The sequence below is a fragment of the Verticillium dahliae genome, genomic scaffold (genome assembly GCF_000150675.1).
Source record: "Verticillium dahliae VdLs.17 supercont1.2 genomic scaffold, whole genome shotgun sequence".
In the NCBI taxonomy this organism is placed as follows: Eukaryota; Fungi; Ascomycota; class Sordariomycetes; order Glomerellales; family Plectosphaerellaceae; genus Verticillium; species Verticillium dahliae.
This window is the reverse complement of record NW_009276916.1, coordinates 936769-963161: the sequence shown is the minus strand read 5'-3', so window position 1 is coordinate 963161 and position 26393 is coordinate 936769. Positions and strand designations below refer to the sequence as shown.

General features: G+C 58.0%; 11 protein-coding genes across 11 annotated transcripts; 3 read left to right on the top strand and 8 right to left on the bottom strand.

Annotated features, from left to right (window-relative positions):
• Positions 1 to 389: 389 nt before the first annotated feature.
• VDAG_01116 (homoisocitrate dehydrogenase) lies at positions 390 to 1514 on the bottom strand (the record flags this gene model as incomplete). Its single annotated transcript, XM_009650002.1, has 2 exons — positions 390 to 1438; positions 1490 to 1514. The coding sequence occupies 2 exons, from the start codon at positions 1512 to 1514 to the stop codon at positions 390 to 392; spliced, it is 1074 nt and encodes a 357-aa protein (XP_009648297.1).
• Positions 1515 to 3599: 2085 nt separating this feature from the next.
• On the top strand, positions 3600 to 5863 carry VDAG_01115 (uncharacterized protein; the record flags this gene model as incomplete). Its single annotated transcript, XM_009650001.1, has 2 exons — positions 3600 to 3702; positions 3975 to 5863. The coding sequence occupies 2 exons, from the start codon at positions 3600 to 3602 to the stop codon at positions 5861 to 5863; spliced, it is 1992 nt and encodes a 663-aa protein (XP_009648296.1).
• Positions 5864 to 6481: 618 nt separating this feature from the next.
• Positions 6482 to 6970, bottom strand: VDAG_01114 (mitochondrial 37S ribosomal protein S8; the record flags this gene model as incomplete). Its single annotated transcript, XM_009650000.1, has 1 exon — positions 6482 to 6970. One exon carries the CDS (start codon positions 6968 to 6970, stop codon positions 6482 to 6484), a length of 489 nt encoding a protein of 162 aa, XP_009648295.1.
• Positions 6971 to 7890: 920 nt separating this feature from the next.
• On the top strand, positions 7891 to 9378 carry VDAG_01113 (uncharacterized protein; the record flags this gene model as incomplete). The annotated part of the gene is made up of 3 exons (XM_009649999.1): positions 7891 to 7928; positions 8044 to 8210; positions 8285 to 9378. 3 exons carry the CDS (start codon positions 7891 to 7893, stop codon positions 9376 to 9378), a joined length of 1299 nt encoding a protein of 432 aa, XP_009648294.1.
• A 395-nt stretch (positions 9379 to 9773) lies between these two features.
• On the bottom strand, positions 9774 to 10958 carry VDAG_01112 (aspartate aminotransferase; the record flags this gene model as incomplete). Its single annotated transcript, XM_009649998.1, has 1 exon — positions 9774 to 10958. The coding sequence occupies one exon, from the start codon at positions 10956 to 10958 to the stop codon at positions 9774 to 9776; it is 1185 nt and encodes a 394-aa protein (XP_009648293.1).
• Positions 10959 to 11829: 871 nt separating this feature from the next.
• Positions 11830 to 12255, bottom strand: VDAG_01111 (uncharacterized protein; the record flags this gene model as incomplete). The annotated part of the gene is made up of 1 exon (XM_009649997.1): positions 11830 to 12255. One exon carries the CDS (start codon positions 12253 to 12255, stop codon positions 11830 to 11832), a length of 426 nt encoding a protein of 141 aa, XP_009648292.1.
• A 680-nt stretch (positions 12256 to 12935) lies between these two features.
• Positions 12936 to 14198, bottom strand: VDAG_01110 (uncharacterized protein; the record flags this gene model as incomplete). The annotated part of the gene is made up of 1 exon (XM_009649996.1): positions 12936 to 14198. One exon carries the CDS (start codon positions 14196 to 14198, stop codon positions 12936 to 12938), a length of 1263 nt encoding a protein of 420 aa, XP_009648291.1.
• A 1329-nt stretch (positions 14199 to 15527) lies between these two features.
• Positions 15528 to 16713, bottom strand: VDAG_01109 (uncharacterized protein; the record flags this gene model as incomplete). The annotated part of the gene is made up of 2 exons (XM_009649995.1): positions 16441 to 16713; positions 15528 to 16390 (listed from the first exon to the last, which is right to left on the bottom strand). Exons 1-2 carry the CDS (start codon positions 16661 to 16663, stop codon positions 15528 to 15530), a joined length of 1086 nt encoding a protein of 361 aa, XP_009648290.1. The 5' UTR covers positions 16664 to 16713.
• A 1774-nt stretch (positions 16714 to 18487) lies between these two features.
• VDAG_01108 (nucleolar GTP-binding protein) lies at positions 18488 to 20706 on the bottom strand (the record flags this gene model as incomplete). The annotated part of the gene is made up of 3 exons (XM_009649994.1): positions 18488 to 19492; positions 19822 to 20551; positions 20612 to 20706. 3 exons carry the CDS (start codon positions 20704 to 20706, stop codon positions 18488 to 18490), a joined length of 1830 nt encoding a protein of 609 aa, XP_009648289.1.
• A 517-nt stretch (positions 20707 to 21223) lies between these two features.
• On the top strand, positions 21224 to 22147 carry VDAG_01107 (uncharacterized protein; the record flags this gene model as incomplete). The annotated part of the gene is made up of 1 exon (XM_009649993.1): positions 21224 to 22147. One exon carries the CDS (start codon positions 21224 to 21226, stop codon positions 22145 to 22147), a length of 924 nt encoding a protein of 307 aa, XP_009648288.1.
• Positions 22148 to 22715: 568 nt separating this feature from the next.
• VDAG_01106 (ATP-binding cassette sub-family G member 2) lies at positions 22716 to 26164 on the bottom strand (the record flags this gene model as incomplete). Its single annotated transcript, XM_009649992.1, has 4 exons — positions 22716 to 25384; positions 25442 to 25744; positions 25826 to 25938; positions 26004 to 26164. 4 exons carry the CDS (start codon positions 26162 to 26164, stop codon positions 22716 to 22718), a joined length of 3246 nt encoding a protein of 1081 aa, XP_009648287.1.
• Between the last annotated feature and the right edge of the window lie 229 nt (positions 26165 to 26393).

Sequence of the window (26393 nt, the reverse complement as noted above, 5' to 3'; positions counted from 1 at the left end):
AAAGAGATGCTGCCTAATGTCCCCTGGACCATGTATCATACATAATGTCTGGGCGGGCCAGAGAGGGCAGCCTGGAGCAAAAAAGGGAGAGGGAGAGGACCCTCTCGAGCCGTGTAAACTGTACCATATTGTCTCGAAAAGTGGGATAGGCTGTGCTGCCTAGGTCCCTGGGAGGGACTAGCAGGATGTTTGCACGATAGAATACCTAGACTTTGTATTGAATGAACCACCTCACTTTTTTCTTCGCGCAATCACCGACATGTCTGCGGAGACACATTCTACAGACTGGTTGTCATTACAAGAAGAGCGTAGGGGGTGATAAAAAAAACGTTGCCTCTTTTATTCAGCCAAACACCATTCTAGCAATCTATCAACAGCATGTTGCACATCTACAGCCTCCTCAGGATATCCTCGATGACCTCGGTCGTCTTGGCCGTGCCGCCCAGGTCCGGGCTCAGCAGCTTGCCCTCGGTCAGGTTGGCGTCGACGGCGGCGTAGATTTTGGCGGCGGCGGCCTCCTCGTCGAGGAACTCGAGCATGAGGGCGGCGCTGCGCAGGGTGGCGATGGGGTTGGCAATGTTCTGGCCCATAATGTCGGGGGCGCTGCCGTGGCAGGGCTCGCCGATGGCGAAGCCCTCGCCGACGTTGGCGCTGGGGACGAGGCCGAGGGAGCCGACGAGGGCGGCGGCGCCGTCGGAGAGAATGTCGCCGTAGAGGTTGGGGGCGACGATGACGTCGTAGGCCTCGGGCTGGCGGAAGAGCTTGTAGACCATGCTGTCGACGATCTGCTCCTCGACGGCGACGGCGTCGGCGAAGCGCGGGGCGGCGAGGGCGGCGCGCGACGTGGCGCGGAAGAGGCCGTCGGTCTGGGACAGGACGTTGGACTTGTGGGTGATGGTGACGAGGGGGCTCTGGTGGATGGAGGGGGCGCCGGCGGCGCGGATCTTTTGGCGGCGCAGGGCAATGTCGCCGGCCATGGTGGCGATGCGGTGCGAGGCGCGCTCGGAGATGCGCTTGATGGCCTCGGCGACCTTGCCGTCGGGGGTGTCGCGGGTCGTCTCCTCCTTGACGTAGAGGTCCTCGGTGTTCTCGCGGACAATGACCATGTCGATGGGCTTGGCGGCCGAGAGGACCGTCTTGACGGGGCGGACGTTGGCGTAGAGGTCGAGCTTCTTGCGCAGGGCGACAATGGGCGACGAGTAGCCCTTGACGGGAGACGAGGGGGAGGAGACGGCGCCGAAGAGGGCACCGTCGCACTCGTTGCGCAGAATCTCGACCGTCTTGTCGGGGAGGGCGGCGCCGGTGCGCTCAAACGTCTCGAAGCCGGCGTGGAGGTCGGTGAACTCGAACTTGAGGCCGAGGTAGGAGGGGAGGGCCTCGAGGATGCGGCGGCCGGCGGGGATGACCTCCTTGCCGATGCCGTCACCGGGGATGAGGCCTGTGTGGTGAGCTCACGACGGCCATTGGAGGCGAGGACGAGGAGGCTTACCGATCCTGAGCGTGCGAATGGACATTGTGCAAGCGATTGACCTGGTGGCTAGACTGTGGGTAGTGGTGTTGACAGTCGCGTGGTGGGTTGAGTGTGAGGGTGGTGGGATGGGCAGGAAGCTCGTGGGGAAAATTTAGTAGAGCACGCCAATGTCACTGACGTTTGCCCCGGCGTGATATCGGAGGCCGAACGTCTCAACCGAGACGTTTTAAGGACAGGGAATGCCGGCACGCCCCCCGGTTCTTCCTGGGAGCGGTTGCTGCCGCGATCGAACGGGGGTATCCTGACAACGACTGAAGAGCTGGAGAGCAGTGAAGAGGTGTTTTGAGCCTGTACTGGGTCTTCTGCCCAAGACTTCTTTTTTTCCCATCAAGCTCATCTTGCACGAAAACCCGAGGTGGGATGCATCAAGCTTCAAGCTGGCAGCTGGAGGGGTACTGGCTCCCAGCTGGCAGTTGACGCCGCGACCGGCTGGCCAGTGGGAAGGTCCGCTGACAGCAAACCCAGTGCCCTGACCACCGCCGATCGAGCCCCCGATCCAATGGATGGCAGAGCGAAGCGCGTACACCAGGAGAGAGACCCAAGAGACCCTTGGAACCCCACATGATGCTAGCAGGTTTAGCGTGGCAGGCCCCCAAGGCCCCAAGGCCAAGGGGAGAGCTTCCCACGGGTTTCTGCCAGTTGGCGTTGGGGCATTGGGCCACGCCTAGAACCCCCCGCCTAGGTACCTCTGAAGTGCCTCGGGAGGGACCCAAGTATTGGATGCAGGTCCCCCCTCCCTCATCAATATGAAGCTCCCTCTGGCTCAATCTGGAATGAAAAGGGGGCCAAGGGGGCCGGTATATTCATATGACAAACATACATGTACGGCATAAACTGGACCGAGGATAAACGGTGCCTCTGGTCTGGTGCATGCACCACCGGCACAGCACCACTGCATTCTCTCGAATGCTTCTGGAAGCCGCCTCGACTTGACACCGGCCTTTCGTATAATGCAGGGGAGTCGCCGACAGCGTGAAACAAGTGCTGCATCACAACGTGCCGTGGACGGACCCTTGGTACTCGCCCTTTGAACATAAAGGGAGGGGTCAAGGGGCACCGCTACTGTCGCTGCAGACAGCACCAGTGTCGAGAACTGTGCCTGTGCATCTGGCCCCGCGAACGTGTCAAGTTGGCCGTACCGAGATCCATCAACCCCCCAAATACAACCAAGCAATGCAGCGCACGTCGACCTGATGCTCTACCTGTTGGTACCTGGCAGGTACATGTACGTGCCTGCATCTACATGTACCTTGTAGTGCAGACTGGTGCGGTGAGGCAACGGTGCCTGTGCAGGAAGGTGGGCTTTTTCTTCCCCTGGGATAGGGTGTCTGTAATTAAACAACCCGAATGCCTGTCTGCCTACCTTACCTTACCTAGGTACAGGGCCAGCCAGCCCACTAATTAAGGCAAGGTACATGTACCTCACGTACAGGAGACAGGAGCTGCCTCTCGTCTCGTCTCGCCCCGACTTTTGACCACCACCACCTCTGCAGTCACCCATCGCAACCCGGATTGTCTCAAACTGTCCTCAAGCATCATCCAGCATTCAGCGTTGCCTCTTTTTTTGACCTCCCTCTCTGCATTGCCGCTTCGTCTGTTTGTCGCTCGTTGTTGTCCTGGAGCTGCAACACCCATCCCGTTGCCCCCCCCTTTTTTTCTTGTCACTCGGCAAAGCTCCGTTCGACCTGAGCCTGATCGCTTAGCCTCCCACGCCCCCCCAGCTGAGCTACCCAGGTAGCAACCAGACAGAATCGAACGACGAGACACAACAGTGCCGGCTACGAGAAGAACAAATTCAACGCACTGCCTCGACTGCGACATGCGAATTTTCTGATTCTTGGCTTTCACCAGTCACAACTCCCTCTTCGTAGTCGACCTCTGTTCCGTCCCCGCGGCACGGCTGTCTCCGAGCACGGGGTAGCATCGACACTACCTGCCGCCCCCTTGCACTCAGAAGCGGCGAGAGCTACTTGCTCTCTGTCACAACCGAATTCACAAACACCACAAGCGACCGACGCCGGCCTTTTCCCTCGCCACACAGTACACCGCGCACCAGACCGCCGCCGCCATGTCGGGTGTCAAGAACCTCCGGGCCATGTTCGAGCAGAAGCAGGACGCGAGCCCGCCAGAGAGAGGACTCGATCGTGGAAGGTCACCAGGAGACTCGTCAAGTACGTGCACGCCCCAAGACACAACCTTCCCCCTTTGAGCCCGCCCAGCTGGCCGCTGCCGCTGCCCCTACCGCTACCACCAAACCGTCGTCACCCACGGGAGACTTTGCCCGGCCCCCCAAGCACTCCAAGAGCTAAACACAGCTGCTGCTTTTGACTCTCTTCACCGCTTCAAAAATCGGGGCCTTACGTCACTGACTTGTCAATCGACGCCGCTCGCAACCCCCCCTGGTTGATGATCGACCTAGCTAACATATGACCTCGTTCTCCAGCTCGATCCGAGACGCCTCCCCGACCTCTCTCCAAAGTTCGCACAAACTTCATTGCCGTCCAAGAAAAAGACGGCCGCATAGGACTGAGACGGGACCCCAGCGACGACGGTTCCACGCGCAGCTTGTCACGACGACGCCTCAGCGTCAACACGGAAGAAGGCAGTGTTTCGGCCTTTTCAGAAAGGACCATGGCATTCACCGAGCCCATCCCTGAATCGCCACGGGCCCCAGAGACGACCACGTCGTCCCACGGAGCCAATGGCACCAATGGCGATTCGACCAAGCTATTGGGAGCGGTAACCGACCGTCCCAGCCACAACCCGGACAAACACATGGACGTCGAAACACCAACCCCCAAGCTTCTCCCAGCAGATCCTACAGAAAAGCCGCCATCCAACCTGTCGGCCATCTCAACCGACAAGGCAGCCAAGGCTACCACCGCCACCACCAAGACGGGTGCCAAATCACCTACCCGACAGCTTCCGAGCAGACTTCAGACCACAAAGACGACGACAAAAGCACCAGCCAAGTCGCCCGCCCTTCCCAAAACCCCGACCAGCCTCCCCCGGGCCGCAGGCGCCACCCAAGCTACCAAGACGACCCGGGAGCCGGTCAAGAAGCCTGTCGACAAGGGCACGACTTCCAAGCCAGCCACTACCACGGCGAGGACTGCCACCAGAGCCGGCACATCGGCGTCGGCCGCGAAAAAGGCCACACCCGCTCCCGTATCGATCTCGTCCTCGGGCAGCACAGGGTTCGTCAAGCCCAAGGTCAAGTCCCCCACTCGACCGGTGAACCTGCCGTCTTCCTTGATGGCGCCCACGGCGGCATCGGCCTCGCATTCCAAGATTGCCCGCCCCACGAGTCGGTCGAGCGTGTCGACGACGGCCACCAACGCCACGGCGACCACCAAGACGCTTCGAAAGCAACGCTCCAGCATTAACCAGTCGAGACCCAGCCTCGGCCCGCCTCCCAAAAAGGCCCAAGATCACCCCGTCACCAAGAAGGAGCGGGAGGTGGACGAAGGTTTCCTCGCTCGCATGATGAGGCCCACGCAGAGCTCGAGCTCCAAGCTCAGCGACAAGGTGCCCATTACGCCGCCACGCAAGGCCGCGCCCAAGAAGGACGCGAGCTCCACCAAGGCCAGCACCTCGACGACGGCCAGCGGGCGGAAGAAGATTGGCCAGCCTGCATTTGCCACCACGGGGAGCCCGGGACAGAAGAAGATTGCTGACGCCGAACAAGTGGCCCTCGTCGAGACGGCCGAGGACGCCATCAGTGTGGCGGCTGCAGCGGGCGTCGAGGAGCCTGCCGAGGCCAGCCCTGCGAGGGTGGAGGCTGAGCCGGCCAAGGAGCTCGAGCTTGAGCCTACCGTTGTCGAGGAGCCCGAGCTCGAGGAAGCCGCGGCCGAGGAGACGGCTGCCGATGTGGAGGCTGATGGCAAGACGGATGACGTGACAGAAGAGGCTGTCCCCGAGAGCGAGCCTGCTTCTGCCTCTGCCGAGACATCTCCCGCTGCAGAAGATGCGGCCGAGGTCCTGCCTGCTGTCGAGGACGCTCCCGTCGAGGCGATCGCGGTTGTCGAGGACGACGAGGAGCCGACGGAACCCGTCATTCTCGACACCATCACGCCGCCCCCTGACCTGTCAACGCCCGAGGCCAAGGCCATTGTGGAGAAGGACGCTACAGAGGCCGCTGACGTTGAGGATGTCGGCAAGGTGCTGGAGAGTCTCGCGATCACGGACGCCACGGCCGAGTCGCCAGCAGCGAAGGCGTCGGAGATCCAGGCTGTCGATGAGAGTATTGAGGTCGATGAGGTCAGCCCCGTCGACGGGCCCACGAAGGAAGAGGCTGCACAGAAGCCCGTCGCTGAGACCGCGGCAAACTAGCATTCGCGGCGCTCGTCTCACACGGCGATGCTTGTGGTGTAAGCCACAATCGACGTGGCGGCCAGCCTCTGCCTGGTGGGTGTCCAGGGCGTGCTGCTGGTCTGTTTGTTTCTATTAGAGAGGGGGGTTTTGTTAGATACCTGGTCGCGAACCAAGGCGCATGCGGCAGAGGGCGCACGAAGCGGTTCGTCAGCGCATTTGGCTTGGACAACGAACATGGATTTTGATAGTGTAGGGATAGTCTAGGAAATCAAAACTGTGTCCGTACTGTGTCTTTATCCGTGCAGGGTAGATGTCGTCGAGCACAAGTGCTCGCTCGAGTCAAAACGTCGGAGGGGAGAGGTGGTCCAGGGCAAGAAGGCAAGGTTTGTCATGAAGTGGTATTTGACATGTTCGTTGGTGTCAGTACAAATATGATACAGGATACAACGGCCAGGCCTCTATCCGGCGGCCGGCCTCTGCCATCCGTCTCCTCCTCCCTGGGGCTCCCCAACAGATGAGGGCCTGCCTGGAATTTCCAGGCCGCTATTCAAACATGCGTGCCGCTTTTTTCTTTCTCTACTCTTCTCCAAAGCAAGCCATCCGTCCCCTCGGTGGTTCGAGAAACGGTCCGCCAGCCTAGCGGGCACGGCAGAGCACAATGCCGCCCATATTCCTGCTCAAGGCCTCGCGGCCCTCCATCATGCCCTGGTCGGTCATGAGGAAGATGCACTCGCCGAGCTGCAGGCCCTTGACGAGGCCGTCCTTGCTGGCGAAGCCGCGGACGACGCGGTGCAGGTCAATGGCCTTGATGTGGATGGGCCGCTTGGGCTTGGTGACGGTCGTCATCTTGCGCAGCACGGGCTCGTTGTTCCAGTACTTCATGCCGAGCCAGAGGCGGCGCGTCGCGGCGTTGGCGTGCGTCGCGGGGGCCGGCGGCGCGGCGAGCTCCTGCGGCGTCGGCGGCTGGGGCCCGCCGCGGTGCACCGAGGCGATGAAGCCCGCGCGGTGCAGCGCCAGGGCCAGCGCGAGGTTCACCTTGGTCGCGGGCAGCGAGGTCAGGCCGAGGCGGGCGTTGGCGACGTTGTTGAGGTGCGCGCAGGCGTTGATGGCGTTGCCGATGCCCATCTTGGCGGCTTTCTCTGGGGTGGGGGGTTTCTGGGCTGTGAGGTGCTGCTGACTGCTATTTGGGCGCTGCGAGTCTGGCGCTGTCGTCGGGTGGTTCGGTGGGTGGTTGTCAGGTGGAAAGGAGGTGGCTGCCGGGCGGTCAGCGGTTGGAGGAGGTCGGGAGATGGGTGAGGCGACTTGGTACGGATGAGAATGCCTTCCAGTAGCTGTGTCGCCCCCAAGTGAATGGCTCGACGATGAGGGACGTAGGACGTGGGATGTGTAGCGGGTATCACAGAAACGGGATGGGCTCGTGTCGCTCCATGCCGTGAAGCCATGTCCAAAAATTTGGACCCAGGCCGACGCTGACTAAGGCAGCGTCCTGTCCTTCCTCTCCCAGAGGCCCCAGAGGCCCGTGCATGGCGCCTGCAGCCCGATTCCCGTGACGAGGCGTCTGCCCCTCACCATTGGTTGCTGCTGTGCACTCTGAAGATCCCATAAGCGCCCGGCCTGGCCTTGCTGCGACCGCCTGCGCCAGCCATATGCACATAAACGCCGCCATGCCGGGCCTCATCAGATCCCTCATGGGGTTTCCCTCTTCTGCTGCTCTGCTGCTCTGCTGCCAAGCTGCCAAGCTGTGCGAGCGAAACCCTGAAGCCCCCAAGGCTATTTGCGTCCGGCTCTGTGCGACTTGCTGTCGCTGAAACCACATCCCGAAAGCTTCCCAACGGCAGCCAGGCCTGTATCGTCCCCAAACCAACAAGGCGGGGTAGAGAGCCAGGTAGCTTGAGCAGCTCGTCGGACGACTGCGCGGCACCCAGCCTCTGGCTGTCTTTTTCTCAAAGAGCCAATACTCAAAGAGCCAAGACGGACCGTTTCTATCTTTGTCCCTCGGCTCCTTTGTGCTGCGCCTCTGGCGAGCAGCAGGCATTGGCAGGACAATGGCGAACCACCCAGGCGAGGAAAACGTAGCGACGCTGTAAGTTGGCGAGCTTACCCTCTTGCTCTTGCTCTTGCTCTTGCTCTTGCTCTTGCTCTTGCTCTTGCTCGACCCGAACACCCAAGGCCATGGCTGACCACGAGCACCTGTGCAGTTTTGGAGACATCCACTACTTCTACGGTCCTCCCGACCACAGCCCGCCGCATCACCGCTTCGACAAGGGCTCCTACGTCTACCTCTTTGAGAATGCCAACGACCGCCGCGCGCGCATCGAGATTGCGAACAAGGCCGGCACCGAAGAGCAGGACTCCTTTGACGGCTGTAAGTGTGCCCATCCGCATCCGCCAAAGTGGCTGGCTATCTGACGGATCTGGACCCCATCTGACCCAAGACAGTCCTCGACAAGACGCAGGTCAAATATTCCTACCGCCACCAATGCCTCGTCTCCCTGACCGTGGGAGAGGCCAGTGACCCCAACGAGTGGCACCTCCCGACCTTTGACCCCCACAACCAGAACAAGTACCACTACCCGCTTCACTCCCTGGACATTTATTTCTGGACGACAAAGGACGCGCTGCAGTTCCTGAACGGCATCCGCCGGGTTCTGCCTCAGCAGCAGGTCGACGTCGAGGAGGAACCGGCGCCTCCCCCGCACCCCACCGACGCCAGCTCCGTGGTCCAGCAGCTCGAGACCATCGCCATAACCGATCCCACGTACACGTCGCCCATTGCCGCCCAGGTCGCTCCCATTCCTCAGGCGCCGCCTCTGTCCGCCGTGTCCAACGAGCCCGCGCCGCAGACAAGCTATGCGCCCATCCCCTACAACCCCGCGGCCCCTGCTGCGCCCGAGACCATCCGTCACCGAGAGAAGACGCCGCCCCCCGATGACGGCATCGACCCCCTTGCCCAGGCCATAGCCTACGACAACCAGGCGCCCTTCTCGCCCGGCTTCGTTCCGCCTCCCGGCTTCCTCCCAGGCCAGCAGCCCGGTCTCGCCAGCCCTGGCCTTCCCCCGCCGCCCTCGGTCTTTGGCGCCCAGCCCGGCCTTCAGCGCTCGCAGACCATGCCCGTGCAGCCCGCTGTTGTCGCGAGCCCCTTCAACGCCGCCTACACCGCCGCTGCTGGGTTCCAACCGCCGCCGCCGCCGCCGCCGCCTCCCCCTGGCGGTCCGCAGCCCCAACAGCAGCCCCTGCAACAGCAGCAGCAGCAAGTCGCGACACCGCCCGTCCATACCGAGACCTCGCCGCCCCCGCTGCAGGCCTCGCCCCCGACGGGCGGCTACTCGTCGTACGCCTACACGCACCAGCCGCAGCAGCAGCCTGACACGTCCATCTACGCGATGCACCAGCAGCACTACCAGCCCACCGAGGCCGAGGCGCACAAGTACAAGGGCCGGAAGGAGCCGACGGGACGGCTCGAGGCCAATGCTGGGCGGTTGGAGAGGGGCATGACCGGCATGTTTAAGAAGTTTGAGAAGAAGTTTGGGTGAGCTCAGTGTTGGGTGTGTTGGCTGTTGCTTCTGGGATGGGGCTGGATGGGTGCGGGCTTGCGGTGCAGTGCGATGCGGTTATTGATTAATGATACGTTCCCATGTTCTGATGTCTGGATACTCTCAGCGGGTTATGGTCCCCCAAGTCATGACAAAGATATTGAGTGTGCAAGTTGACGGTTGGCCTTGATTCACAGAGAACTTCGTGCCTGTACAGAGAGCATTTGGTGGTGAGACATGATGAGACGGCTGCATCGACGAACAAGGTTGGCAGCCGCGTTATACTACTCGACTGAGGCGCAAGCTCCATGTCCAAGAGTCGACCGGTCACGTTGCCAGGATTTCACCATGCTCCTCAGATGCAGCACTCCCATGTCATGCATTCATATCGAAAACTATTTGAAATGCGCCTCCAGATATCCGCCCAGCTTCTCGAGCCCCTCCTTTAACACCTCCGTGTGACACACATACCCAATCCTCACATAGCCCTTGAAATCCCCACCGTCGCCAAAACACTTGGACCCCGGCACGAAGAAGACCTTTGTCCTGTCCAGCACGTCCCTGGCAAACGCCACGTCATCCACGGGCGCGCCGTCCCTCTCGAAGCGCAGAAACGCCGTCGTGCCGGCGCTCGGGCGCACCCAGCTGCAGACGCCGGCGTGGGCGTCGACAAAGGCCTCGACGAGGGCGCGGTTCGTCCGCGCGAGGGCGACGTTGCGGCGCAGCAGCGGCGCGCGCACGGGCGGCGCCAGCGCGTAGGCGGCGACCTGGTCGTCGAGCCGCGACACGCTGATGGTGGTGTAGTCGCGGGCCGAGGCGAGGCGGGCGAGCAGCGCGGCGCTCGGCGACGCGGCCCAGCCGATGCGGAGGCCGGCGAGGGCGTAGGCCTTGGACATGGAGCCTGTGGCGATGACCTTGTCGTAGCCGAGGCCTGTGATGGACGGGGGCACGGCGGCGCCGGCGTCGTCGTGGAGGGCGTGGAAGAGCGGGCGGTAGACTTCGTCGGAGAGGATGGTCATGTCTCGCGCGCGCGCCGTGGCGGCGAGGGCTGCGAGCACGGAGCGCGGGATCGAAGCGCCCGTCGGGTTGTTGGGGTTGTTGATGATGATCATCTTCGTGTTGGGCCGGACGAGGGCTTCGAGCTCCGCGACGTCCGGCACGAAGCCGTTCTCGGCCGTCAGCTTCCAGAGGGTGACGTCGGCGCCCAGGCTCCGGGGCACGCTGTAGAGCTGCTGGTAGGTAGGGTAGACGCAGATGACGTGGTCGCCGGGGCCAACGAGGGCGTACAGGGTCAGAAAGTTGGCGGCGATGGCACCCTGCGTGATGAGCACGTTCTCGGACGAGAGATTCTCATGCTGGGAGGCAATGTTGCTGCGGAGGGCCTCGGAGCCGGGAATGGCGCCGTAGACAAGACATGTCGAGGTGTCGATGGGGCTCTTGCCTGACTTGTCTTCGGAGAGCGCGACGAGCTCATCGATAGAAATAGAGGCGGCACAGGTCTCGGCGATGTTGATGACGCCAGGCGTCCTCTCATACTCATCCATCCATCTCTCGACTTCAAAGGGGGCGAGGCGGACCATGTTGTTTGGCTATGGCGTCTGTTCAGTAGAGTGTGAGATAAGCCTGACACTGATGGAAAACTGCTTCGAAGTGATTTTCATGATTTCCGATTTCCCTTAAATACTGTTTGCAGAAGAGACGTGGACAGCTCGACTCGTGCTGTCCACATGGTCGTCCTGACGAGTCGACACCAAGGGCGTGTGCTGAACTTACCCCTTTGGGCAAGTAAGGCGTTCAGGCCAATCGCGTCGTGGCCAACGCCTCTGGGACAGGGATGTGCCTGTTCCCATGGTTCGCCAGAGAACGGCTGGATCGTCCGCTTCATCTTTCCTGTAGTCACCCACATTGAGCTCATAGCGGTATGTCCATCAGGCACATCTCCCTGGCGAAGGGCAGGTCCTGGATTCTCTGAAGCAAAGCAAGGTACCTGAGACCTGTGAAGCCCAACAGTCACGAATGTCCGATCAAGAGATGGAGTATGGAAGAAGATCATGCTCAGGACTTCGATGTCTTCGAGTTGATCTTTGGGGTGCTTGGGTTATGGACTGTTCAAGAAGGGCAATCTATGTACTGGCGTGCCGTCTCTAGCGCGACCGCCGTGCTTCGACGCACAAGCTGTTCAGATCGTCACTTAATATGCTGCAGACAAGGGGTGTGTACGAGCTCAATCACCATCCGGACACTGGACGTAACGCGAAGACTGGTATCAATGAGAGTTTGAGCCCTGCGCTCAAGCACAGCCTTTTTAACCAGTAATGTCTTTCCTTTCTAGAATAATGACTTCACCCCGCCGCTTTCTGCTCGCACTTTCTGGCCTTGTCTACCTTGGTGAAGCTATGACCTGCCTCCATCTCCATATGCAGTCTTGATCAAAGCAGATTCTACAAAGAATCAGATGACGTTAGTCTCTTTAGCAGCAGCACATGAATTGCCGTGGTTGTTTCCACACTTCGCCGGCGAACTGTCGAGAGGAGTAGGGCTGACGTTGTCGTTGCTGCTGGGGCTCGTGGCTCTTTCCTTGTTGCAATCCATTGACTCAGCGGAGCTCATCTGACCAGCTTCTTTGAGACTCTGGTGCTGCCACAGTTCTTCAACAAACTCGAGAACGCCGCGAAGCTCCCCCAGAACGCGCGGGAAGGACGTGGGAGTCTTGTACTCGATGTTCCAGAGGTGGTCCGAGGTGTCGTCGCCGGTGATGACACACTCACCAAAGTCCTTGAGAATTTCCACACAATTAATGGCAGCTTCGATTGTGCCTGCATACTTGTTGATAATTTCGGATGCGGGGATCACATCGGCAGCTGGAGTTGAAGACATCTTGTCGCAAGGCCCTCAAGTCGCTAAGTCGAGTTAAGCGCCACTGGTAAAGGGTGGGTGAGATTCTTTTTCCGCTTCTGCTAGATCTCTGGTGGCGAATCGGCGGATTCAAGGCACTTGGGAGAACTTCGTTGATGGAAAAGCGGGTGTTTTATGGCTGAAAGTCGTGAGCGTGAAGTGCTAGTGAACACCGAAGAGAAGAAATTCAAGACCCCGGGCTTTCATGAGTGTATTCGTTTGTTTTTATCATCGAACAAGGTCTATCATTCACCGCTTCTCGGGCTATTCAATATTGCCTTGCAATGTTCATTCACTGCTTCTCAGTGGGTGCCTGCCTGCCTGTCTATTCTTACATTAATCTTATTCAGGTCGTGCTGCTACCTAGCCAGCAATGTCACTTGGTACTACTGTCAGAGCCTGATAGTTGGCTACATCTGATGTGCTGCTCATGCTTTCTACGTGTCATTCCGGTGGTTCGTTTCCAATAGCTCTACTACCCTGACATCCTTGGAACATCCACACATTGCCCATGAGATTGACCATGAACACTTCATGATCTTCTCGTGGTCACTAACAGCCCAACCATGTCACGCAAGACAGTCTTGCCATACTATAACTTCGCCATGCTTCGATGACACCTTCTCCAAGATAGGAACGACACGTGCCCTATCAGTGGGTTCCTAACGAGCCCATCCCCTGAAACGAGGGCTGTAATCCGGTAGCTTGTCGCCGTCATGGATGGCGTCAATTTCATCCCCGCAGCCAGATTTATAGCCAGTCAAGCTGGAGTAGGGCAGACTTGGGAACCGTCCAGAATCTTGGACCATGTGACTTTGCCCGTCGGATGTCTCGAAGCTTTTCGTGAGCTTCGGTTCGGGTTCGAGACATCCCTTATCCTGTTGACTCTGGTCATCTCTCATCCAAGACTCAGAGAGACTCTTGAGTTTATCGATGTGTTGCAGACGATTTTCGTTCATAGGCTTTCGTATACTGCCTCCCCCCCAAAGCCCTAGTTCCTCTCGAAGTGTAGTGTTGTAGTCGTACAACTGCTCAATATGTTCTTCGAGCTCTTTGACTCGTAGCTCAAGTTGTTTGACGGCAGCCTTTGTTCCTTTCTCGTTCTCCAGATTTCGCGTGACGTCGCGTTCGTTGCTTTGGTGAAGCGCAAGGATTTCCGCTCCGTGAGCAACAGAATTCTTCGTCAGGGGAAAGATACGCCTGGCAACGTTGCGGAATAGGAATTCGTCGGACGAATCGCATTCGTCCTGCCCATGTTCGACGAGTGTATCATCATCACTTCCCTGCTGCCTCTTCGTTCTGCCGCTCTTGCGCCTCTCATTCGGGTGCTGACTCTCTCCATCACTAGCGTCAAGGAGCATTTCTCTCCAATCATCGCCATTCCGTGCATCGTTGTTTTGCTTCTTTATATTCTTGAGAGGATTGTTGTACGCCGTGTTGCCAGTGGCGACATTCGTATCTTGTTCAGTGTTTGGTTCGAGGTTAGAGTTGCACAATGGCGACTGCAATCTCTCAGTATTGGTTTTTTCATGTCGCCTCCTGGGACCTTTGATAACTGGTGTGATTCGAGACAGCCCGAGGACAGCGGCATATTTGTTGCGCTTTTCGACCAAAGCAGCGTCCTCTCGCAGGTTGCCAGGCAATTCGCCTGCTTGGCCCTGGATGACAAGAATGACAATGTCCTCATCCAAGATTGGTACGCCTATCCGTTTGCGGTATTTACAGATCCTGTAGTGGCTGAGGTTGCTTGGGGTGCATCTTCTGCTGAAGCTGGTGCGCGAGAGAGGTGCAGAAGTCGTTTGGTTGACATGATCCCAATTCAGCTGCGGGTACGCCGCTCGTATAGCTGCGATGCGCGGTTCGATCATTGCCTGCCAGTCCTCGTCATTTTGGCAGCGGCCCGCGGCTCTTATGCTGCCAGCCATGTTGTTCTGGGGTTGAGCAGTCGGAACAGAATTCGGCTCTTGGGTTGGTTTGGGCTGCGTTTCCAAGCTGGTTGCGGTGAGAGGCTCTGGGGATTGGGTAGGTGCTGAACAGTCCGTGTTGATGACGAAGGCAGAAAAACGAGGAGACAACAGACGGTAGACAGATTGCGCCGGACAAGTTCCATCAAGAAAGTCACTTGCGTATGCAATTTGAAGAGGGTCATCAAACAGGCAAAACGTGAAGGCAGCTGTGACAGGGCAACTACGGCAACCACGTTGTTGATATTTTGGCAGTTTTTATTACTTGCTATGGACGAATTCGACCTCGACGCGTCTTCTCCTTTGTTTTGCCTGCCGCCCTCTCATGCTAAGAGGACGCTGTGTGTATGCCACCTCAGTCTTAATAGTAACGCCGTGCTTCTCAACTTGACGTACAGCAGTGCAGACACCGCGGGCCACACTGCTGCCGCTGATTTTCTCTAATGAAATCGCGTCAGAAGACTCGCCTTTCGGTGGAGCCATGAGAATCACGGGGCTGTTGATGATGACTTGAATGGTCGATTTCCCCAGGGTCAACGGAGAACTCTCTGTCGCAGGCAAATATGTTGGTGTTAGTATCCAAGAGTATTGAGCAGCTATCTTGCGTTAGGCTCTCGTTTAGATAGAAAGCATAGAAAGCAAGCATCAAGCCGTGGGTTACTCACAAAGGTACCTGACCTAGGCAACCTCTTAGCTTTGCCAGACAAAGTGTTTGTACACACGAATTCCGACTGTTTAGATGTGGGTGAATGGCGAGGATGATTTAGGCTCCACAAACATTTACTATTGCTGTGTCTATTCCTTCCCTGCAGCTCAAATCAGCCTTCTCGACGCTCCATTTGAAAATTGGGTTAGAGACGAACTACAGTGGCGCCAACCTTATGATGGGACTAATGCTTGTCCATATGCTTAAGAGCTTGAGTGGATATCACTGATATCACCTGGTACCATTTTGATGAATGAGTTCACCACGTCGACCTGTCTTCCTCGTCTGGCATGCACGATCCCGAGCGACCCAGGTGCTTACCCAGAACGCCTCTAGCAAAACATGTGCACAGCCACACAGAGGCAAGGTAGCATTCAGTCGTATTGTTCTGGGCTTGCAATATGCAATCAGGTATTCCACTGATAGCCAGGCCATGTGTGGCAGTGATTAGATTAAGGAGTGTATCGTTAAATGCTATGTACCATCGTGTCCGCCTCTTCCATCCATTACAACCATTAATTATCATCCGTTATCGCAACCGTTCGTGTTATTATATTATCATACTGTGAGTTCTTGTGCTGCGCTTAGCAGACGGTGATGTACAGACCCAGGGGCGAGGGGTTGTAGTCCTCGAAGAACCAGAGCGAGGTGTCACCCTTGCTCTTCATCTGGAAGCTGACAGCGGTGCCAGCAGGACAGTCAAAGGTGGCGATCGAGTAACCGTTGCCGGGCGCGATCTGGACCGTCTTGAGCTCCGACTCGACGGCGGGGGCGTTGTTCGCCGTCGTCTTCTGGGTGGCGACGCCCTTGAGCTTGGAGAAGACAAGCTCGCCCGAGCCGCTGAACTTCCAGTCGGACGTCTCGAGGTCCTCCTTCTTGGGGAACAGGAAGACGAGGCTGCAGGTCTTGCCCTTGTAGCTTCCGGGAATGTCAAAGTTGAAGATGGACGAAATCTTGGAGTCGGCCTGGCCGTTGTACGACGTGCCGGGGGCCTTGTCGGGGTTGGAGCTGTCGACGGGGATGATCAGGTGGGGGAACTCGTAAGGACCGGAGAGGTTGGTCGGGCACGTCTTGGGGGACGGAGGCGGCGGGACAGGCTGCGGGGCAGGCGGCGGGCTCACGACCTTGACTTGGATCTGCGGAGTAGGGGTCGGGCAGCCTTGGGTGATGACCTGGGTCACGGTGACTGTCTCTTTGGGAGGGCAGGTCGGCGGGGCTTCGGTGGGCTTTGGCTTGGGGCATCCGGGAAGGCAGCCATCAGAGGTGAGCGTCACCTTGGCGCAGTTCTGGCCCTGATTGTTGAGGAGGTAGATGTTGTACTGGCCATTGTCGGCCTCACACTGGTAGAACTCCTTTTGGCCATTGAACGAGACGGAGCCGTCACACTCGAACTTCCAACCCTTCTCGGGTATCTGGCCGATGTCGCACTGGAGAAGCTTTGTGGGGGCTTCGAAACATTAGCAGAGGTATCATGGAAGGGGAACATGTTGAACATACGAGTCCACCAGCACCCACGGCCTTGGGAGTCCCAGGCTGTGTCACCTTCCAACTTGAAGGTAGTCGGGCTGAGGCCGATCCTGGCCTGGCCACTGCTGAGCTGGCCAATATTGCCAGACACTGAACCGGCCGCCTTGAGGTGGAAGGGGCACTGATCGCCACGAGTGACAAGGCCCTGGGCGGCGGCGGCCAGCGAGGCCAGCGAAGCGAGTGTGTATCGCATGTTGCTTTGTGAATTGATGAACAGATAAGTACAAGAGAGGTACGGGCTGAGGGTTGTATGGCTTGCTGTTCAAAGAAATCTGTAGAGGTGATGAGAAGATGATAGAGTGTCCCTAGAATGCCAGATGAGGGAGAGTTTTTATCTCTTATATACCTTAGATGTCATGACCGGCGCAACGCCAGCGGCATGGCAACCATGATGGATCTCGTGCTCCCTTCCTACCTCACGGTTGAAAACCATGGATGATGCTATACTTGGAAACAGAGAACACGAATCAACGCTCTCGACGCCGCCGTATCGAGCAAATACCACGTCACCTGCGGAGCAATGTGACGCTGATGGCCATGTTTTGGGAGCCTCCAGTCGTAAGGGACTAACACCGCCTCACAGCTATCAGCCTAGTTGCTGGTGAGAGCGTTGCGATTCGGGCTTTTGCGACGTTGAGCCTGTTGACTAGGAAACCCACATGAGGCCAGGGTGGGGTGATCGAGTCTAGGACAAAGACGACGTGCCGATGGGCCGTTGGCATCTCCACTGCGGAGGCTGGTGATGTGACTCTATGGGCTTTTCCAGCATAAGGTTTTTGAACTTGGTGGACGGTGAAGTGCGGTGATTAACATTGATGGAGAAGCTTCACGAGCTGTTGTTCATCCCTGCTATAGACGATTTGGTCACCCGTGACACAATGCTTTGAACCTTTGAACCAGCCTTTTCGGGGGCGCAGTCGGAGTGAGAGCGTTGTGGATAGAGACACAAATATCGATCCCAGTCAACTCTCTCGGCAGCCCTAACCGGAGCACTGTGTGGCTGGCACCTAAACATCACTCGCCAGCGCAAGTCTGACGTGGAGGCTGGGCGGGGATTCGCCGTTATTAGGACCGACAAGCAGCTGAAAACAAGAACTGGGGTCCAAGGCGTTGGTCCTGTCGCAAACTATTTTCCGCAGGCATCGTGGGGTGCAAGGGTGACGGCCACGCCCGCCCAGAAACTCAAATCGCTGGACACGGCGAGGATTCGAGGGTGAGTGTCAGATGACGTTGAACGGGAGGTCGGTAGGGCGCCGACATTTTAGCTTTATGTCTTCGCTTAAATATTAGTGGCTCGTATTGAGAGTGAACAAAAGTGCACCAGCAGATCGTGTCGGAGACGCGCGACTCTCAGAGGTTTGCTGAGCCTGAAGGTCTGCTGACGACCGCCGGATGAGGCATCACCAACTGTTATGATCTGTCAGAGGAGGGGTTTTTGTTACTCGATCTTGTAAGTGGATGTTGTCATACTTGCTTTCGTGGAGAAGACCGATGGAAGCACGGTACACTTTTTATTTTATTTTGTCGAACATGCATGCTGTCATCCACTGTCAATGCCTGATCCGGACCATCTAGGCTGAGCTGGTACGAAAGCCGTCGAGGTTATGGCGTTGACCTAAAACCAACCCAAGTGAAGATCATCTGGTTTGAACGTCTCGATCAGCACAGAACCGGGGTTGCGGGGCGCTAGGTGGAGGAACAACCGTCGTAGCCGAACCGGCCTACCCGGGTGAGGCGGCATCGTTCACGGGTGGCGGGAATGTAGGAGGCTCGTTACGAGTTCGTATTCCCAGTGACTGGATTGTGCCTCGCCGAGGCGAACTAACCCGGTTGACTCGGACTTGGTCATGATCAAAGAGCAAATCGACATCGACGCAAGCAGTTCAACACAAGGCATCAGACGATTTCATGGTGTCACCGAATCCATGGAAGACTGCAAAGCGCTGGTCCGTATTTCCGATCGTGATGGGTATCATGGTTTTTGCTTCTCCTTCTCCTCTTCGGCAAGGCAGGGAACTCAAGTTCTCTTCCGCCTCTTGGTGCTGGATCCTCTGCTGAGACTCCTCTCGCTCTGTGAAGCGATTGATGTCTTCAGGCTAGTGCCCTTGCTACCAGCATCGCTGTCGTCGCTTGAGGCGCCGAGCGAGATGACGTCGTCAGCACCATCAGAGCCCTCGGCGTCTGTCGGCTTCTTTTCATCCTTCTCGTCCGACTCGACATCATCTTCAGAAGCGAAACCATCAAACTCCTCATCGTCCTCATCAGCTGCAGCAACCGAGCCCGCTCCCGGCGTCGAGGGACCCATTGAAGTGCCAGGAGCGCTCGCGGCGTCTTCAGCCCGTTTCCTCTTCAGAGGCATCTCACCAAGTCTTCCACTTCGGCCCTCAATGTCGTTGCTCTCCTTCGCATCCGCATCCTCTTCCACGGGCGCCGGCGTGAACCAGGGAATCTTGCCCCGCATGAAGTCGTTCAGCACCATCTTGGCAACACCGTCCAGGTCAGGCTCGCCCTTTCGGAGCAAGCGACCATTCTTCCGTGCCAGCATTTCCAAAAATTGGATGTGGTCCTCATAGCCCTTGAGCTCGTAGGTCCTCTCCAGATGGTGCGGCTTCACCTTCTTCATCAAGCCAGGGATGTACTGTTCGGGGTTGTCGACGTTCTCAACGCGAACGACGCCACGCAGGAGAATGTCCTCTGGCGTGTCGGTCTGAGAAGGAGGCACGATACCCGGGCAGTCAATCAGGTATATCCTCTTGGTAAGAGTGATGTACTGCCAGACCTTGGTCTCGCCAGGAATGGGCGCAACAGTGGCAACCTTTTTGCTTCTCAGCGTGTTGACGATGCTGCTCTTGCCCACGTTTGGGTAGCCAATGAGGCCAACCGAAATTTGTTTCCTGTCGCTGTGCAGCTTTGCATATTGTCGAAGCAGTTCAATAAGACTACCCTTGCCAAAAGGGTTCGTGATGCTGGAGTGCATCGCGAGTGTTGGCCTCTGCTTGGAGAAGTACTTGACCCAACGAGCCTGTTTCTAGTCAGTGACTGTCGTCGAACAGAAGATCTGTAAAGCAAGTGAAAAATATGTGCGCTCGAGCTACTAAGAAATGCCGCCACGAAAGGCTGTAACAAGTACCGGCAGACTTCAACTCAATGTCAAGCAGTACCAGTCTCATGATAAAAATTCCAAAACGGACACTATCAGCCAAGGCCCGAGAGCCAAGACAGCGAGACGGCGTTTGATTTTCCCAGGGTGTAACGCAAACCATCCATTGCGGGCACCGTAGTGCGGTTGGCTTCCTGACAAGACCACTGGGGGAAAGAGTGTGTATACAGAGAAGAGAAATGGTGACTTACAGCAACGGTTGTAGGGACGAGATCAGTCTTGTTCAGGACGAAGATGAGATGTTTATGCGGCGCCTCTTCTCTGAGGTACTTCTCAACACTCAGACACCTAGTACCAAGAGGGTCCCGCGCATCCAGCACGTGAATGACAACGTCGGACGAGTCGAGCACGCGGTAGAGCTCGTTCCAGATACGCTTGCTCTGACCCTTGTTGAAGATGGGTTCGATTGACATGCCAACATGCGCCTCGTCCTCAGCCTCGCCGGAGTTGCCACTCAGGAGCTTTGCCTGCTCGCGACGCTCCTCGTATGTGTCCATGCTCTTGTCGACATCATCCGCCAGATCAGCCAGGTTGCCGGCACCAATCTTGACCCGCTTGCGCTGGGCCTTGGGACCAAAGGTGTCAGCAAACGACGATGTTTCAATCGTCATTTTGGCGTGGTGCTTCTTCTGACCCTTGGCATCCTTGGTCTCATCGCGAATGAGCGACATGGGAAGCTTGTTGGTCTTGAGGAGGACTGAGTAGGGGTCGGAGGTCTTCTCGGCCATGGCGGTCCTGAAGGCGTTCAGACTGTCCTGGGAGATGACACGTGTGTTGCCGAACCACTTGCGATTCGGCTCTATCCTGGCGTTGGGAACATCCCGGCTCTGGAAGGAGGCGGCAATGGTGATGTCTCCGGCGGCGTTCCTCGTGGGTTTGCCATCCTTCAGCATGTTCAGGGCCTTGACTCTCTTGGCGGACCTGAGGCATTGTCAGCATGGTGGCATGGGGGATGATAGTTTCCGGCGAGGGTATTCTCACCTGTAGAAGTTCTCGCCCTTGGTCTTGATGTTGGCAAACTCGCCCGCCTTGCCCTCGCGAACCTTGCGGTTCGCCTCCTTCTTCTGGGTACCCATTGCAAAGTTGGATGCAGCCGCTGCAGGAATCGGAGATAATACGGTGCTGGCGGCTTCCTTGCCTTTTCTGAGAGTGTGAAAGGAGTTGGTAGAAGTGAAAACTGCGAGGGATCGGGGTCGCAGTCGCAGGAGCTTGATGCTGCAGAAGGGGAAGATTTATGGTGGGGAGGGACTATCGACTTTTTTTCTCTTCGCCGTTCTGCCTCCCTAATTTTTTAGGTGGGGAACACGGAGCCACGGAGGGCGTTTGGCCGAGTGACCAATGGCAGGGGTTTATCGACATGTTATCACTACCCCCAGCACTTGATGACACCCCCACAGTTGCATTTCCCATCAACGCACCCAGAAGCATTAAACCCACCCCCTGGTGTTCATGGAAGCTTGGACAATCCTGAGATTTTCTCTGGAGCATCGTGTCGAGCTTCATCGTCCACCACTTCATCCAGCCAGCCAGCCAATCCCACTCGAATCAATCACACGAGGCCACGACCATCGACTGGCTCGCCTCCCCTTCACCATGGCTTCCCGCTGCTCCTGCACGGCGCTCACGAAGCTGCCAATCGGCCGCTCGACGTCCCAATCCCTGACCTCTCGATCCTTCTCAACCACGACGTCCCAGCAAAGGGGCCTGCCACGCATATCCCCCGAGTCTCCCGACTGGATCCAGATCCCGCGCGCCCGCCAGGACCGGGCCTCGGAGTCCAAACCCGTCAAGCCCAAGGGCACGCTGCCCGTGCCTCGCGCCCTCTTCCCCGACGGCGCCCGCAACCCCAAGCTCCAGCCCGACTTCCTCGCCAAGTCGGCGCCCCTGCCCACGAACGCCGCCTCGCAGCAGCCCGCGCGCCCCGGCTCCGCAACCGACATCCGCCGACGCATGGCCGAGCACCGGCGCGCCAACCTCGCCGCCGGCGTCGAGGGCCTCTGGCAGCGCAAGCAGCAGCACGAGGCCCGCCTCGAGCGCACGGCGGCCGCCCACCAGGCGTTGACGCTGCGGCGGCGCAACGCGCCCGAGCGCGCCGACGACGTCCTCACGCGCAGCACCGTCCTCACGGCCACGGCCCAGAACGTCGCCGTGCTGCCGGACCCCGACCGCTTCGCCCGCGCCGAGGCCAGCCGCGCCCGCACCCTGGCCGAGGCCGCCCGCAAGAGCGAGGCCCGCCACGACGCCCTCGTCGCCCTCTACATGCGCGCCGGCGACTTCATCGTCGACGAGGACCACCTCGCCGCCGAGGTCGACAAGCTCTTTGGCGACGACTACTTCAAGAAGCAGGCCAGCTCCACCTCGACCGACGCCGACAATGCCTGGGACGTCTGGGGCGCCCCGCCCACGCTGCAGCACCTCGGCCACCTTGCCACCAAGGACGCGACCGAGCACACCAGCAGGACGGCCAAGAGGCAGAAGAGCATCGCAGAGGAGCTGACGGGTGGTCAGATGGATTAAGAAGCCTTCTGGTGCCGAAACAATAACAACACGTCTCCCTTTTCTCTGTACAGAAATGGGAACGAACGGCTGGCCGCAGACATCACAGCCCCCCAATTTGTACGCTTGGAAGATTGGCTTCGGAGGTGGAGGGGGTGAGCATCAGCTTGGGAGCGCATCATCACTCGGTTGTGTATTGGCCTACAATTTCACATCTGACATGTACCATAGACAAACACTTGTAACCGTGTATAAAGCCCATAAGAGGCTGCAATATTTACTTTCAAAGTAACCTGTCCCCCAAAACTCCGAGTGCACAGTGCCTGCCGATATGCAATGAAAGCCGATACATGACGACCGTACTTGTAACATCCAGTGTGATCCCGATGCCGCTACAAATGCATCAGCACCGTTTACTTTCTTCAATCAAGTCGAACTGCAATCATGGTAGAAAGCTGCCCATCCTAGAAACACAAACTTTGACGCTTCCTCTTCTCGACCAAGACAATGACGATGACGGCAACTGCGTGGATAGTCGGCGTCACCTCTTGGCCACAGGATGTGCATAGTGGTGTTAACATCAAGCCGATCATCTCTTCTCAACCAACAGTATGTGCATCGCACCATAGGCGAGAATGGTGAACAGAATGCCGACGATGCCCAAGTTGATTAGGTCAGAGCCGAGAGCGCTGTTGTTGAAACCGAAGGAGCTCAAAATGGCCGCACCTGGCACGGTGATGTCGAGCCCGTATTTCTTGTCCACCAGAGTGAGCTCCAGAACTTCGTTGACGATGAGGCACTCAAAGGCATAGTGGAAGATGGAGAGGTTCTGCAACCACACGGCAGCGTCGGGGATGGCGTTGTGGTTAAGGAGCAGACCAGCGAATAACAGGCTGAACAGCATAACCAGACTGCCGATCAGGTTGGCCACGCCGCTGTCCTTGCACACGATGCCGATGAAGAGACAGATGGCTGCGGCGGCCAGGTTGAACAGGACCAACACAAGGATAAAGTTGAAAAAGTGCGCTGCATCTGGAACGAGGCCGGTCATGGGGTAAACGATAATGCCCATGAGGATTGGTGGGATGATGCGAAGTGGAACGATATCAAAGGCGAGCTTGGCGGCAAAGTACGTAATGGGCGCGTAGTAACCGTTGGCACGCTCCCGCACAAACAAGAGTCGCTCGGAGGCAAATACGTGCAAGCTCGTCAGGGTGCTGAAACCGAACAGAGCAAGCAGGAAGAAGAACAGACCAAGGCGGTTCTGGAAACCGGGGATATCATCCGTCAACCCGTAAAAGAGGTAGCCTGACAAGACAGCAAGCAGAATGGCAATGGCGTAGTGCGTCAGCATCAGGATGGGGTTCCTGTACAAGTTTCGGAAGGTTCTTTGCGACAGGATGATGAACTGGCGGAAGTAGCCGACACGAGCATAACCTCGTCCGATGGGGCCAGTGTTGACATTGGGTCCGCCAGGGGAGTTGCCGTTGGAGTTGTGGCCGTTGGCCGTCTGGGCCGTGGTGATGGACTGCTGAATCTCCTCCGACGTGGACGCGGCGATACCAGATTCGGTGAAGGCCCGTACCAGGATATCGAGGTCGCTGCCGCTGGGAGCCCCAGGTGGAAGATCGTGGAGATCATCCTGGTTGCTTGCAGCCTGCCGGTGAAGGCGGTATGAGCTGGAATCCTCAGCGCCAGCATCCGAAGATGCCGCCGTGTCAACGCCCTTTCGGCGGGTGAAGAGCTCGCGTTCCTGGCGAACCCTGACAGAATCCTTGCGGTTGTACTTGGGACGGGATATCGTAGACTCGATACCGCTGTCTTCGTCGAGGCTACCACCGGCGACACTGGCGATGGACTTGACGGCCGTAGTGCTGCTGGGGCCGACGCTGGCCACCTCAGCACTCAGAGTACCATCGTCTGTAGAGAAGGTGGTGCTCGCATGCATGGTAAGATCGACGAGGTAATCGGCAATGTTGAAGCCGGGAGGGCACGCATAGCCAATACGATCAAAGTAGGGCTGGCACTGCGAGAAGGGGCCCGAGAAGACGGTTCTGCCCTGGGCCAACAGAACGAGACGGTCAAAGAGCGCAACAATGTTGGAGCGGGGCTGGTGAATAGTGAAGATGACGGTGCGCTTGTAGGTTTTCGCGAGCGTGACGAGGCATTCGACCACGTTGAAGGCATTGAATGCATCGAGGCCGCTCGTGGGCTCGTCGAGGAACAGAATCGAGGGGCTCGTGACAAGTTCGCAGGCAATGCCGACGCGGCGCTTCTCTCCGCCAGAGATACCACGGCCCTTGCCCTCGGCAGAGCCAATAAGAGAGTCGCGAATGTGATGAATTCCAAGCTGTTTCTCAACCTCGTAGACCTTCAGCTCCTTGGCGGCGCGGGTCATGTTACGGGGCAGGCGGAGCAGAGCGCTCGTCAGAATCGTTTCGTGGACCGTCAAGGTCGGCAGCATGGTGTCCTCCTGATCGACAAAGCCAATGACGTTCTTGTAGGCAGCATCGGTCACCTTCTCGCCGTTGACCAGGAAGTCGCCAGAGACACGGCCGCGCTTGTTCTTGCGTGCCAAAATGTCAAGGAATGTCGTCTTGCCAGCACCTGAAGCGCCCATGATGGCCATGACCTCGCCGGGGTGGGCCATGCCCTGAATGTTGGCCAGAATCTGCTTCCCGTTCAGGTCATACGCAACGTTCTGGAAGTACAGCGACGCAGGCTTGTGGTCAGTCATGAGCTGGGTGTTGTCGTCATCCGAGTCGTCCAGTCGAATAGCGCTGTATCTGTAGGATCGCCTTGAGAGATACCAGACGATGAGGATGACGGCGACGAGGAAGAGAGAGCAGGCCGCAATGACACCTGCGATGAGTGGCGTGTTGATCTTCTTCCTCGGACGTTCGTAGCCGGGCACCTTTGTGTGATGCAGACACTCGCCGGAGCGGCACGAGAGCTCAATGCTCGCGTCACCGAGAAGACTGAGAATGAGGTCGTCCATGGCAGGCTCCTTGAACTTGCAGTTGTTGATGCCGCCGTTCTGCTGAAGGCACTGGAAGGTAGCTGGGCCCTTGATCTCCTCGTCCAGGAAGTCGCCGATATCGACCGAGCCGTTCTCGCCGCAGAGCATGCGGTCTGAGATGCAGCTGCATTCAATCTTGTTGCACTTGTAGGTGGTGCTGTTCTGCCTGTCGTCAATGATGGCTTTGGAGTCGCACTCGGTGAGGTGGCAGTAGAAGGATTCGCGGTGGTCCACCCAGACTATAGAGGTAGGTCAGTCAGCGGGTGTGGTGCGTCTGGATCAGGAAGACAACGCACATTGAAAGTCGCACTGGGCGTCCTCCTTCTTGCAGTTGAAGGTGACCTGGGGCTTCTTCGTGCCGAGCAATTTGGTGATCTGCTTGTTGGTCACGTCACACATCTGGTAGTTATGATCGACGACCTCGCCGCTCTGGTAGCAGACGCCGCCGTCGCCAGTCGGCATCAAGGCATTGCATGCGTTGTCCTCGGTACAGACGTTGCAGTTGATGCCGGTCCAGCCATCGTCGCAGCTGCACGTCTTCTCGTTGGGCAAGCGGGGGGGCCGTTTCTGATTGTCGCCGGCGCCGAGGGAGCCACAGACTGCGGAGCATCGTCAGCATTCTGTTCGCCACAGAGCGATGAGGAGGGAGAAGGAGGGAATTCGCGGTCGTGGTCACGTACGAGGGTCAATGCAGTCGTCACCACCAAACCCCTCAGGACAGTCGCATTTGCCAGTGTAGTTGTTGCAAGGCGCGAACTGGTTGCATTTGTGAGCGGGGAGGACACAGTTGAAGCTGCACGATACAATCATCAGCATGGGGCATGGGCGAGGAGACTTCGGAGATGCGCGAGGACGTACCAGGGCGGGCAGTCGGCTGGGCGCGAGTTCTCGAGGGCCAACTGGGCTCGCGCCATGTCGAGATCGGAGTAACTCGTGTAGTTGGGCTGGGTGGCGGCGAGCGGGGCCAGGCCGGCGAGAGCGCCCAGGAAAAGGGCGCTCTTCAGCCGTAGCACAGCCATCGTGAGAGGGCTGTTGGATCGAAGGGCTGGTGAATGGATGTGGTTAGGGACAGGTTGCCCGATGTGTAGTTGTTGATGGACGAGGAAAGCTCGGAGGGAACAGAGCGAAGACGATTGCCTTGATGGGCGAGTTAAAGGTTGGGGAAGCTCGAGCTCCAGGTGACAGCGTCAGTGGCCAGCACCTTAGCCCGTGGTCGCTCGGCCAGTTCCCAGTGGGCCGTTCCTGGTT